This window comes from Hypomesus transpacificus, chromosome 1 (genome assembly GCF_021917145.1).
Source record: "Hypomesus transpacificus isolate Combined female chromosome 1, fHypTra1, whole genome shotgun sequence".
NCBI classification, from domain to species: Eukaryota; Metazoa; Chordata; class Actinopteri; order Osmeriformes; family Osmeridae; genus Hypomesus; species Hypomesus transpacificus.
In genome coordinates, this window is record NC_061060.1 from 6,681,959 (window position 1) to 6,695,644 (window position 13,686).

Sequence of the window (13,686 nt, forward strand, 5' to 3'; positions counted from 1 at the left end):
GAAGTGGAGGCGGCGTAAACTTGAGCGAGGTGGGAAGGTATGAAATGTAACCCAAAGAAAGCACAGCACAGGTGAACAATTAAGCTTGTTAAGCTTGACAGGTAAACTCAGATCAAAGCATCTTGGTATTGTGATACGGCCCCATTCGACAAAGTAATTAAATTGTCTAAAGTTAACATAACACTTCCGTTGCGTGCAATGTTGCGAATGGTATGGGGGGGGAGTATAGAACTAGCTGGCTTTAGGACCATGGGACAACCAGCCGTTTAACGTACTGTAGCCGCTTGGGAAAACAATATCAGTCTTTTTACCTGAGATGCGGCATGAAATGTGACTACATATTTTGATGAATGTTCATAGTGATGCAGTAATAGTCTTATTTGGCTATCACCTTGGATGGTGAATTCTCAGAGATGGAGCACATCAGACTGCCAAAGGTAAACCCGCGGATTCCGCGTTGCTGCAATTTACTGTTTTCTCACCGGCCTTTTTGCTTGGACTCTGATGCTTACGCAATAAAGAAGCAGCGCTCATACATCTATAAGAACATGACTAGTTTCAGGACTAAAATAAAATTGTAATTTGGGTTTGACCGCTGGGCCTCACAAGACCGGAGGCTGCAAATGTAGTCTATTCAGCCACGTAGCTCACATCTAATTCCCAGCACTCTCAAATGACGGGAGTCATTGTAAACACCCAGTCAGCACAAATAGCGTATCCGTCTGTTGTCACGTAGTGTTACAAAAAACATGCATCATGTCACTACCATAAATGTCTTAAATCGTTTGAACCTGGGCACATGCACTCCTCTCCAATCCTTTCTGCACCATAGGTTGAGAATGTCCGACTCATTGACAGAATCTCGCCCCGAAGAGCCACTTTGGGCACAATGTACTTGACAGCAACCCACACCATCTTTGTGGAGAACGAGACCGAGATCCGCACAGAGACATGGGTAGGTTTCGAATTCTAAACTGTCAGCCATTACTGATGCTAGGGCAACGAATCAGATTGTTCTGGGGAGACATCCTTGGGTGAAATAATATGACAATAAGGGTCAAATAAAAGGTGAAACAGTTTGTCAGAGTGGTTCATGCTCTGTATACGTCACACCAGGTACTCCACAGTTTAGTGTACAGCGTGGAGAAGCTCAGCACAACAGCTACAGGATGTCCTCTGTTGATTCACTGCAAGAACTTCCAAGTCCTCCATTTCATCATCCCCCAGGAGAGGGACTGCCATGATGTCCACATGTCGCTCATCCGTCTCTCTCATCCAGGTGAACACCAGACTCTCACATACTGTGCAGTTGGGCACCATAAATACATGACAGGTTTGACAAAGTACTTAATGGATGATACTGTACATAGGAGCAGTTATGCTGGCTGTATCCAGTATTTTTGGTATTCACTTAGAAGATATACAGTATACCACAACAGTTGTCACAGTTGAGCCATCTCATATTGAGTTTTTTGTTCCAGAGTGTTATGAGGAGCTATACTGCTTCTCCTACAACCCCAACAGTGCCAAGGAGGAGAGGCAGCAGGGCTGGGCCTTTGTAGACCTCAAGGCTGAGTACAGCAGAATGGGGCTTCCAAACTCCCTGTGGAAAGTCACCCCAGTCAACTGTGACTACAAGGTGGATAGGCTGGAGGAAATGCCATTGGTGTTCTCCATCAATCCCGTCATTGGTTGAACTGATAGGCCTACTGTTGTTTTATTTTACCAGCAGTACTAGTTGTTGAGTCAATTCATGAGATGCAAGTTACTAGAATGTTACAATATGGAGGCCTGAGTGTGTTTTGTGTGACCTCTTTGCAGGTGAGTGACACATACCCTGCTGATCTGTACGTGCCAAAGTCAGCCACACCCCCGGTCATTGTTGGGAGCTCCAAATTCCGAAGCCGGGGCCGATTCCCCACGCTGGCCTACTACTGCAGAGAAAACCATGTGAGTCTCTCTCTCTTCCTTCCCCTTCTCTCATCATGGGGACCAGTGAAGGTTATCTGTAGCCATGCTGATCACAGGGCTCAACTATGCCCTGTCCTGTTCTCAGGATTATTATGATATATGGAAGTGATTGAGTCCAGGTCATAGTCCGAGCTGTATCCAGTTCACTTAGGGCTTGGTTTTCCTGGCACTGGCCTCTCTTCCCTAGGAAACTAAGGACTCCCCTCTGATTAGTTAATATTTTCTTTTCAATGCACTGATATGTGCAGCATGGCAGCAGTACAGTATAAAGACTAGGTGCGTGACCAGTTCTGTATACTCTGCCAAACTGTAGACATGGCAGAGTGAACTTTTACCTATGATAAGCACATTGTCAGGTCTTCTCACTTGTATGCATAGGTTTTCTGGAGGGAAAAACAAAGTTTTGTCAAAGTTTTAGTCCGACTGAATGAAACCATCCTGTATGAAACCCACTACTGACCCTTTCACACCACAGGTGATAAAAGGTATCCGAGTAGATGCAAAGTTCTCTTATCTTCCACACATGCATCTGTATACGCGTGGATGTGTGTGTTCATTTTGTAGTGATGAGGTGTGCGTGGATGTGTGTGTTCATTTTGTAGTGATGAGGTGTGCATGTGTAGATTCACGCGTGTGCTGTCTAGCGGTGACGGGTCTCTAAGAACGACTGTTCCATGTTTATGCCGTTTGACCAGTTGGAGTGTTTTATGTGCATGAGGTCAGCTTCCCAGGGTTGGGGGCTCTGAGGCCAGTGTGTGTAAAGCTCAGTGATGTTCAGATGAGTTCTGCTTTCTGTTTATGAGCTGATGGAAGCTGATTGTGATGGGAGCCACATAGAGGTCTCTACCCTGCTCTCCCCCAAGCCTCTGGGTTTTAAAAGATGAGGTAGCCCACTAGATGATCTACCAAGACACCAATACGAGATGACAATAGTATTTATGGTTATAAGTGTGTGTTAAAGTCAAATTGTACTTTTCCAATCGTAAATATCTCTTGGTTCCGTCGGGCCTCTTACACTTTGGTTCCTTTACTGTAACCATAGTGGATTGTGTACACAACAGTAAATTCTCTTGCACGGTTCCTCATCGCTCTTCCCCTTCCGCCCCCTCTCCCAGGCTGCCATCTGTCGGAGCAGCCAGCCCCTCTCTGGCTTCAGCGCGCGCTGCGTGGAGGACGAGCAGATGCTGGAGGCCATCGTGAGGTCCAACCCCCGCAGTGACTTCATGTATGTGGTGGACACCAGGCCCAGGGTGAGCCTTTCCAGCATTTAGGCAGCTGTCAACAAGCCTGGTTTTAATATACTGTATGTATACAGATGTACTTGTTGAGAGGCTATTTGACAGCTGGGATCTCCCAGGACTCAAGTCCTCACACAACCGGGCTTCATACTGATGAAAAGCATGCTAAATATTCCATAAGAACACACATACACGGTTGAAGTCCTTCTATAGTGAATGCTCGAGAATATGTCATGCTTTGGTGCTGAGTATGTCTCTAATTATACCTCTGTAGCTGAATGCAATGGCAAACCGGGCTGCAGGGAAAGGCTATGAAAATGAAGATAACTACTCCAACATCAAGTTCCAGTTCCTCGGCATTGAGAACATCCATGTGATGAGGAACAGCCTACAGAAGATGCTGGAAGGTAATTGAAAAAGCATAGTCAGTTTACCTCCTTTAGGTTTTAATGGTATTGTCTTTAGTATAACCATATCAGAGCCTGGGATTACAGCATCTTCCCTCTCTGTCTCATAACTGTACATTACATGGAGACCAAGGAGAACCAATGTGAAGTGAATCCCATCACTGAACCTGGAAGAACAAAAAGAAAATCAGCAATTTCCAAAACAGAGCTTTTTCCTCTGCTCTCTCTCGCTCTCTCTCTTTCAACTTCATTAAACCTCCGAGCCAGATTTTGTATTTATCCTCCTGAGTCATCCCACTTTTCTCCGGTGAAGCGGAGCTGGGCTGGCGAGAACCCTGTAGCCTACCACCCCTGTGGCTTTGCTCTGCTGCCATGCAGGCTGCTCTGCAACCAGGCATCAGACGGGCCCCATAGGAGTGTTTCTCGGTAATGCACAGGGGTGCTCCAAGGCAAAGCGTAGACTTTGAATCCATCTGGATTTCATTGCCGGACTATTTTGGTTTCCTGGAGCGGATGATTGGGGACTGTATTCCCCTCCGAGAGTCGGAGGGCGTGAGAATGATGGGACTTAGCGTTTGAAAAGTAATAGCTGGCCTTAGCTGTGATACCCCCTGGACCTTGGTCTCTGCTGGCTGGATTGGCAGAAAGAGCCATGCTCCTGCAGAGATGACATGGTAGTGCCTCTCATTCTCATATCGACTGGATCTGTCCCAATGCCAGTTTTGTTTTTGTCTCTCCAAGAGTCTTCCAAGAATAATATAGTTTCTCAGAAGAAGTTAGTCCGTGCTAAATGTTAAAGAACCCAGGTTGACCGAACTCTGTGACCTGCTCTCTCGAGCCCCTGGCCGCACTCTCCCTCGTCAGGTGGGCTTGTACAGTTCAGTGCACTAATGTGACGCTGTAAAACACACATCTATTGTACACATACCCACATTGGTCAGCTCGGTTTATGTAGCTCTGCCAACACTCTCAGCATAATGAGCGAAGAGAGATTTGTGAATTTGAATGGAATTACAGATGTAAAAAACACGCCTGATTTACGAATTTTTATTTGACTACTTGTCAACACTTCAGAACCTAATTTGTCCCTTTGCAATTGAAAGGACCCTTTAAATGTTTGGCTGAAAATCTGATAAGGAAAATGTCATGCCATGGCGTCTGTTTTTATAGAAAACAAAGAAGGGAATCTATTAAGCCGCAAATAGATCTTTATTTAGTTGTCTATCTTCTGTCACACTGTTTTAAAGCCAGGCCCAGTGACATTGTCTAAAATAACCTAACAAAAAAAGTCAATATTGACTCAGGAAAGGAAAAATAATTTTGTATTGCCTAAAAGGACTTCCTGTCTTCCAAAACATTTATAATTAAAATGTCAATCATATAAATTAAAATATAAACACGACTAGGCTTCATCTTTAGAATGTCTATTGAAATGACTTGTAACAAGTGATAGAACATGGTTGACGTTTGCCCCCACTGAGACAGCTGTGTGTTGCTGCAGTGAGTGAACTGCGGTCCCCCTCCATGTCTGACTTCCTGGAGGGTGTGGGGAGCTCAGGCTGGCTGAAGCACATCAAAGCGGTCCTAGACACAGGCATCTTCATTGCTAAGGTTGGTCTGTAGGGCTAACCCCCACTGTCTGGCTCAATAATTGTTAAACTGTGTGTAAGTGAGTGTGTGTGTGTGTGTTTCTATACATAATGTTTACAGTACACTCATGCAAATGTGTGTGTCTGTAGGCCATTTCAGAAGAAGGTGTCAGTGTGCTGGTCCACTGCTCAGATGGTTGGGACAGGACTGCTCAGGTTTGCTCTGTGGCCTGTGTCCTGCTGGACCCCTTCTACAGGACTCTGAAAGGACTCATGGTATAGCCTTCTAACCTACTACTAGATCTTTTACATATGCGTTTAATCCCAGCTGCTGTAACTCCTCCATGAGTTAGTTCAGTTACAAGCCTACCCGTTCTGTCTCATGAAACGTCACGGACGCCATTTAATCTTGCCATCAGGTCTGAAACGCTGTCGATAGACATGGAGCTGAGGTTTATGTTTGTAACATTTCTTTCAACTTTTTTTAGCCATTGTTCAAATTTTCTATACTGTAACTGACACAGAAGCACATCGAGCTCGACACCTTGTTTAATTAGCGGGTAATTGGAGTTGACGAGAGCCTTTTGGGAGGTAACATAAGCAGGTCCGTGCTGTGCTTAAAGTGCCTATTCCTTTGATCATTTGGATTTGCTCTGTCTGGCTGGTTCATTGCCAGAAAAGGCCCCTCCTGGATTGAACTGAATGCCATGGATGCCCTACTTTTTGGAATCTCCTAAGACTTAGAGGAAAAGTGCCCCATGCAGGGGGTGAGGAAGTTCACCCTGTCTGTTAACGCAAACTTTGTCCCCTACATTTCCCCCTCTGTCCTGCTGTACAAATAAAAGATGGAATGCAAGCTTTAAGCCTAATAAAAATATGCTCCATGTCCTCGCGACTTTCAATCATTATTCATGTGTATTCGTTGTCCTCAGGTTCTCATCGAGAGGGATTGGGTCTCCTTTGGACACAAGTTCTCCCACAGGTCTTTGGTCCTTGTTTGATATTATATGGTGTACTGTACCTTTTACAGTTTTTAATATGTAGATATGATTGATTCCTTTCAAGATTACAGTACCTGACACAGTATGCCTTTCAACATTTTGTGACTAATGTTAACCCCCCCACCCCTCCTCCCTGCCCCCAGATACAACCACCTGGACGGGGATCCTAAAGAAGTGTCCCCTGTCCTGGACCAGTTACTGGAGTGTGTGTGGCAGCTGATGGAGCAGTTTCCTTGTGCCTTTGAGTTCAACGAGAGGTTCCTCATGGCCATACACAGCAACATCTACAGCTGCCAATATGGCAACTTTATAGGAAACAGCCAGAGGGAGCGCTTAGAGCTGGGGTGAGTTACTAGAACATCCCAGAACATTATTGGTCCTTGTTTTGTCATGGCCCTTGCAGGAGGAGGGTGTTTTGACTACTATTCTTCTTCACATTAGAGTATGTGTCTATGAGATTTCAAATAACTGAAGCATGTGGCAAGTCATGTGGTGTTGTTTGTGTTGGCAGGCTTTGTGAGAAGACACACTCTCTGTGGTTCCACCTGTGGAAGAACAGGAGTGACTACATGAACCCTCTGTACCGGCCTGACCACAGCCAAACTCAGGGGGTTCTGAGGCCAGATACTGCCCCCTACTGTTTCAAGTAAGCATGCACTTGATTCTTCAAGCTTGGTATGTCTTAATCTTAGAATGTGTTTCCAGGGGATTTTCATGTGACTGAACATACAGGAGAGAGTTTCAAAGTTTATAATTAGGCAATCCATAAAGTTATATTGTGTATGTGTGTAGGTTCTGGAAGGCCTTGTACAACCGGTTTGACAGAGGCATGCATCCTCGCCAGTCTGTTCTGGACTACCTGATGGCCATCAGAGAAGAGACCCAGCAGCTGGAGGAACAGCTGGCCTCACATGAGGAGGTAAAACAGAACTCGTGACCACACAGGTGTTTGTGTGTCTGTATATGAAGATACATTGTACTTGTGTGTGAACATACCATATACTGAGATACCTCCACAGTGTAGAATAGATATGGAGTTTTCATGGGTGTTTGATGATTATGAATTGTTCATGTTTGAATTTTTTTGTAAGATTTTGTTTTTTTACATTTGTGGCTAACAGAGAATAGAAGAGCTGGAGAAGCAGCCGGGAAAGAGCCTCCAGATGCAGCCTGACACGCTGGATCAGAGCCACGCAGTCTGGGCTCTTCACCCCCCAGACATTGGCCTGGCCCTGGCCAACACCCCCCAGGACTACACCGGGGGCTTTCTCTGCAGCAGCCCCTGCCAGCTGAGGGCACCAGAGAGCGCATTGCTCATCCTGAACAAAACCGACCCTGAGCTCTCCACCAACCAGGAGTCAGGCATAGCAGACATCAGCTTCCGATCTCCACCCAGCGAGGACAGCGTCAAGGACCCTGACTCTGATGAGGCTGCCTACTCGGCTGCCTGAGCAGAATGCATATTAGTGTAGCATTGCTGTTAGCAAAGGGAGGGGAACCTGTTGCTTCAGCAACACTCCAATGGGCAATTGTGCAATTGTGCAATTAAAAATATACACTGTCTTTATAATGCAATGAGCCATTTAAAATGATTCCATTTGATCCATTTTTTTATTTTATTTTTCATTTCACTTTGCTAACTTTTTAGCTTTATAAAGGGAAATTATATTATTATATATAGTGTGCAATATGTTGATATTTCTAAATTATATTGTGAACAAAACATATTTGAATGAGACAACAAGGTCACTGGAAAGCAGTTCCTCTGTACCCTCAAACTCAATGCATTATAAGCCAAATTGGTCTCTGACTTTTTCTTGTGGTAATCTATCCAAGTGTTTCGTTACCAATCCATCTGGTCTGCTGGCCTCATTCTGCATGTTGTAAATCACAAGGCTACTACTGCCAGCACACCCCACAATGTGGAGTACTGGCATGCTGTCATTGCTTGCCGGTCCAGTCTCAATACTCATTTGTTATTCTCCTCTCCTAAGATTCTATGTGTTACCAAACTTGAAAATGATTCAATGTTTCATTCTGTCTAGGTCACATTGCCTGTGTCTGAACTGTCCTTCTACCTATAATCTGTGACCTTTGTAAAAGAAGGAAAGGAAGAGTTTTGGAGATACAGCCAGGACATAAATTGGGAGGGAAAGAACATTGACTGTGCGCCATTGGTGACAGCTGCACATGGAAAAATGATCATGATATGGAGTAATAAGCATATTTAAACAGCACATATTTCACTTAGATCAAAAGCAAAAATTGTTCTTATGTCATTTAAATTATATATGTGTTCTTGTTGCATGTAAATGTAGGATGCAGTGTTTACAATCTAATATGAAGGGTGACCTTTATGGACCAGTACTGTAAATTATAATGAAATTAAGTTGCTATAAATTGCCAAAAATAATACAAAAGCATTCTGCTCTGGAACAATAAACTTGACCACACGGAATGTCGCACAATTATTTTCTCCCGTATTTAAACCCATGGAAGTAGGCCTACTATAAAATCCTTCTTTAGTAATGTATTCCCTTTTGTTTTTTCATTTTCAAGAGTGCACGATCAGGAATGGTTTTCAAAAGTCTGCCAGCCCACATAACCAGTCCTTGGAATCCACGCCTACTTCCTCAACGTCATTACTTTACGTGATGACGTTTTATGGAAGCTTAGAAATGACAGCTGTGTTGATGTCGGTATTTGGATTATACAACTATTTAAAAGTTAGTTTTAGGGCCCCAACCTTTCACTAAAAGAATAATTTTGTAGATTTGAAAAAAAAATATTATTAAACTGTAACCGCCTTGTTTGGCTAACGGTAAGTCAAGGTTTAAATTAAAAGCCATAGCAAGCATGCTGGGAGACGAATTTCTTTAGCAAGCTGCATGCTAACTGCACAGGCAGGTGTGCCCAGTGTAAACAGAGGTTCATGAAATTGCTATAAGCAAATTGAAAACTTGCCTTTCATTATTATTAACTAAATTATATTATCTAGACGACAACCTCCCTGAAAATGACATTGAATTCCTTTGAAGGGGGTGGGACGGTCTGGGACCTCTCCGGTCTGGGTCCTAGCTTGCTAAGCAGAGGTACATGCAGTGCATGGTGCCTGCATTGTGTTAGCCGGACAGCTAGCTGCCCAAGACTGTGTCATGCAAGCAGTTAGCTTGTTAGCTGTTGCTTACAGTCAGTAGCAAGCTCATACACTGCCCAGGAGGTAATGATGGATTCACGTTCTGGCTGGACATCATTGGACTTGGATTGCAGTTTACACATGCAGGTTGCTGTTAGATGACTGTAGGTCTGCAGGGGGAAGTCTGTAGGCAGCTCTGTAGTCTGGCCTTGATGTGTACTGCAGCTACCAGCCATTCAGTCATATGGGAAAGTGTTGGCCAACAACTACTATTCCTGTTTCCTCAATGATCTGACAATGTGTCCTAATTGTTTAACTCATAATTATCCAGGTATCTGAGGTATCATTCTTTTAGGAGAGCTGTGTGTGTGTGTGTGTGTTGTTTGATGCCTTGTACGTAGAGGTGGCACTATGCCCGCCGCTACTCTGGATCATAGCCAGAGAATCTGTGAGGTGTGGGCCAACAACCTGGATGAGGAGCTGAAGAGGATCCGGCAGGTCATACGCAAGTACAACTACATTGCCATGGTGAGTAACCACAGCTGGAAGAAGCACATGAAGAGATAGCCAAATAATGTCTGATTAGGTTGTACCTTTGGCACTGTAGTAGATGCTGTGGCAAGTGGATTAGACTTTTCTATCTGCGTTGTGTTTTGTTCTGCTTACAGGACACAGAGTTTCCAGGTGTGGTTGCAAGGCCAATCGGAGAGTTCCGAAGCAATGCTGACTACCAGTACCAGTTACTGCGCTGTAATGTGGACTTGCTGAAGATCATCCAGCTTGGCCTTACCTTTATGAATGAACAGGGTGAATACCCACCGGGAACCTCAACGTGGCAGTTCAATTTTAAGTTTAACCTCACGTAAGCAGAACTCCCCTTTCACGATGTCTGATGAATGCCTCAGTATTGTCTAGTTTTGCATCAAAAGCTGTCTTTCCTTTGTACAGTCATGAATAGAATCTGATTTCAGGACTTATGGTCACTGAAATGCCATTACTTTGTACAGGACTGGTGTCACTCTGAACTTTAGCATGAGATAAAGTAAATGTGTATTATAAAACATTTCTTGAGGGCACTAAGACAAAGGGAATAGCTTTTGAGAATCAAAACATGTACATCTTTTTTGTAATTATTTGTAGCTTCTTATGGCATTTCTGTATTAAAGTTATAATTGAAAATGTGTGTTTATTTTGATGTAGTATGTCTGCTATTGGGATGTGGTACCTGAGAACTGGTAACAAAGAGGGTGTTTATAGTTCATACTGGGGTCCTCTAAAGTGAACTAAACATTCTAGTTTGTCTGCAGCACTATCTGTAGGTCTATGTAGGCAGCTACTGTGACTACATGTCACTTGCTGTTTGTCTTGCGCTGTTAATTACATTTCCTCTGTTTACTTTGTTGCTTAATCTCTGCTGTCAAGCAATACAGCGTGTACTGTCTTGTATTTTCTAATCTGTTGTTTGTCTTGGTGCTGCACTTGAGGACCATTGGAGTAACATTGGCTTTGTGAGAATATTTTGTCGTTTTCATATGCTATCTAATCATGTTGGTGACATACAGCTAAATACATGATCACTAATGTAGGAGAGTGTGTTCACATCAAGCCACATCCGCAGTCCTGCATCATTTGATGTGGAAGCACAGAGAGGAGCTTCCAGACCCCACTCACTGATAGCAGCACAATCTCATTATATCTTCACTACTTCCTGTTTTCATATATTGTCCAGCTATGCCATTCGTGTATCCCTTCGTAAGAAGCCTAAAGCTAACCAATACAGTGTGCCTGCTGCCCTGGAATAATGACTGTATGGGTATGATGTGATACTGTGCGTCTGTCTGTTGGTGTCCCTGCAGAGAGGACATGTATGCCCAGGACTCCATCGAGCTCTTAACCACATCAGGGATTCAGTTTAAGAAGCATGAGGATGAGGGCATTGAGACGCTGTACTTCGCCGAGCTGCTAATGACCTCCGGCGTGGTTCTGTGTGAGGGGGTCAAGTGGCTCTCTTTCCACAGGTAAGCTTTCCCTGAAATAAACGGTAGACAGAGCTAATGGAGGTCGGGTCTTTAGTTGAATAAAGTAAAGATAAGCGTGTCTGAATTTGACGTTGTCATAGCTTCCACTGAAGCATTGTTTTCAATAGTCATGAGCTTGATATTTTGCTTCAAAACTAATTTTAGACTGTTCTCTTGACAGTGGCTATGACTTTGGCTATCTTATCAAAATCCTGTCCAACTCGAACCTGCCTGAAGAGGAGGTGGATTTCTTTGAGATCCTTCGTTTGTTCTTTCCCATCATATATGATGTCAAGTACCTCATGAAGAGTTGCAAAAACCTAAAGGTGCCATAAATACACTCCTTGTTTTGAAAAAGTAAATCTCAGCCTCCTACGAAAGCAGACTGTACCAAGAATAATGTTCTAGTTTGCATGTTGTGAGATGAGACCTTGTTGACTAACAGGTTTTCTTGTACGAGTGGGAGTGATTGACAGGTGAGGGTTTGATTGACAGGGAGGCCTGCAGGAGGTGGCAGAGCAGCTGGAGCTAGAGAGGATCGGCCCCCAGCACCAGGCCGGCTCCGACTCTCTCCTCACTGGGATGGCCTTCTTCAAGATGAGAGAGGTAGGCTTTAAAGCTGTCTGCGGATACAAGTGTGTGTGGGGGGGTTTCTATGCTGTTAATGTGTACATGCTGTGTATGGCGAAAACATCCGCGAGGATAGAATAGGAAAGGACAGATGTTTTCCAACAACTCTTTTACTGGATTCCTGCCCCTCCTAAAGACGTCCATTTGTTTCCGCCTAGATGTTCTTTGAGGATCATATTGATGATGCAAAGTACTGTGGCCACTTGTACGGGCTGAGCTCTGGCTCTGCCTACGTCCAGAACGGAACGGGCAATGCCTACGAGGAGGAGGCCAACAAGCAGCAGTCATGACATCACTGTGATCACACCCTCGCTGCCGCTGAATGACGTCCTCAGTCAGTGCGGCATTGATGTCACTTTACGATCATGGAAGAACAAAAGTATACACATCGTTTAAAGTACTCTTTTTCACAAGCTTTATTCACTTTAGATGGTTGGTGAACGTGGTTATTCGGAAAACAAAATCACAGCTGTCCAGACATACCGTAGGTGTGTGTGTGTGTGAGTGGAGTCTTTTTTCATTTTTTTCCTCTTGATGGAAGCAGCTTAAAGGGACTGGTTGGTTCATTTAGATTTCACATGAAGCGCTTGGTGGAAAAATAGTGGGATTTTAGTTTTTCTAAAATGTTCAGTAGGAATTTTGCACTTTAAAAGCTCTAACCAGATACCTGATTTTATACAGAAAGCTGAAAGTATTTCTGGTATCCTCTTTGTTGCCTTCTCTCTAAGTTCACATTTATTCACTTAACATACCCTATATCCTTACTATGAAAACTACTTTTTTATTTATCTATGTTTTTTTCACCAAGCTCAGGCTTAATAATAGCTACATTTTTTATGTTGTTTTAAAACTTTAATTTATTGTGATGTTTGTTCTTGTGTGACATTGAATAGTTGACCCATTCAACACTAATATACCGGTCAGCTACATGGAGAAATGTTATTCCCTGATAATAGGATAATGCTTTGTTGCCTTTGGAGAGGAGAGCTTTTTTGGACACAGGTAATCACAGGTACTTCATTGGCCCCGCTGGACTTGCACTAATTTTACCCAGAGTAGTTGGGTGAGCACCAATTTTACCAGAACTAAATTAAAAACTAAAGAGCTTACCTGCCTTATAAAACATGATGACGAGGCTACCATGTACTTCTGTATTGAGACTATATTTTTCATTTTCATTTTTAAAGTGACTCGACTGTTTTGTAGAGTTTTAGTACTGTATGAAGAAAAAAAAGTTCTGAATCTTTTACACATTCAAATACCATTGCTTCTTAACCTACATCTTAACCAACATAAGAACTGTATTCCTAATTTCAGTGGGATTCATATTACATGTACTGCTGGTTTTTTGAATGAAGCACATTTTTGTGCTGTCTGTCGTTTGTTTCGTTGTTTTGTATTGTATTGCTTTACAATTCATTCATGCTGCCTAATACAGCCGCATGTACAAAATATGTTTGAATAAATGCAGTGTTGTAGACAAGCATCTTGATCTTCTGTAGAAATGTGTGTTTAAGTGTGTGTACACAACTTATTAACCTCTGAGTGTCAGGATCTTTAAACAATAAGTATTGTCTTTGATCATCACTCACCCTCACCTCCCACCCCATTACATCATACAGATCTTGTAAATGGTTCATATTAGAAAATAAGAAAATATGCAATATAAAAGATTGGTTGTTTTCAGAGCTTTTGT

General features: G+C 43.3%; 2 protein-coding genes across 4 annotated transcripts; both read left to right on the plus strand.

The window, feature by feature from the left end:
• The first annotated feature begins 9 nt into the window (after positions 1-9).
• On the plus strand, positions 10-8,656 carry mtmr7a (myotubularin related protein 7a). 3 transcript variants are annotated; one of them, XM_047024770.1, is made up of 15 exons: positions 10-71; positions 361-437; positions 833-955; positions 1,117-1,279; positions 1,482-1,639; positions 1,822-1,950; positions 3,087-3,221; positions 3,484-3,616; positions 5,118-5,227; positions 5,356-5,481; positions 6,138-6,187; positions 6,350-6,550; positions 6,718-6,852; positions 6,999-7,125; positions 7,328-8,656. In XM_047024770.1, exons 2-15 carry the CDS (start codon positions 414-416, stop codon positions 7,655-7,657), a joined length of 1,944 nt encoding a protein of 647 aa, XP_046880726.1. In that variant the 5' UTR covers positions 10-71; positions 361-413; the 3' UTR covers positions 7,658-8,656. The 3 variants fall into 3 exon arrangements, with proteins under 3 accessions (XP_046880726.1, XP_046880734.1, XP_046880718.1); XM_047024778.1 differs by lacking the exon at positions 10-71 and adding an exon at positions 84-101; XM_047024762.1 differs by lacking the exon at positions 10-71 and having other exon boundaries at positions 273-437.
• Positions 8,657-8,862: 206 nt separating this feature from the next.
• Positions 8,863-13,684, plus strand: cnot7 (CCR4-NOT transcription complex, subunit 7). The gene is made up of 7 exons (XM_047023324.1): positions 8,863-9,027; positions 9,744-9,870; positions 10,011-10,204; positions 11,199-11,360; positions 11,542-11,686; positions 11,856-11,966; positions 12,149-13,684. The coding sequence occupies exons 2-7, from the start codon at positions 9,754-9,756 to the stop codon at positions 12,278-12,280; spliced, it is 861 nt and encodes a 286-aa protein (XP_046879280.1). The 5' UTR covers positions 8,863-9,027; positions 9,744-9,753; the 3' UTR covers positions 12,281-13,684.
• The last annotated feature ends 2 nt before the right edge of the window (positions 13,685-13,686 follow it).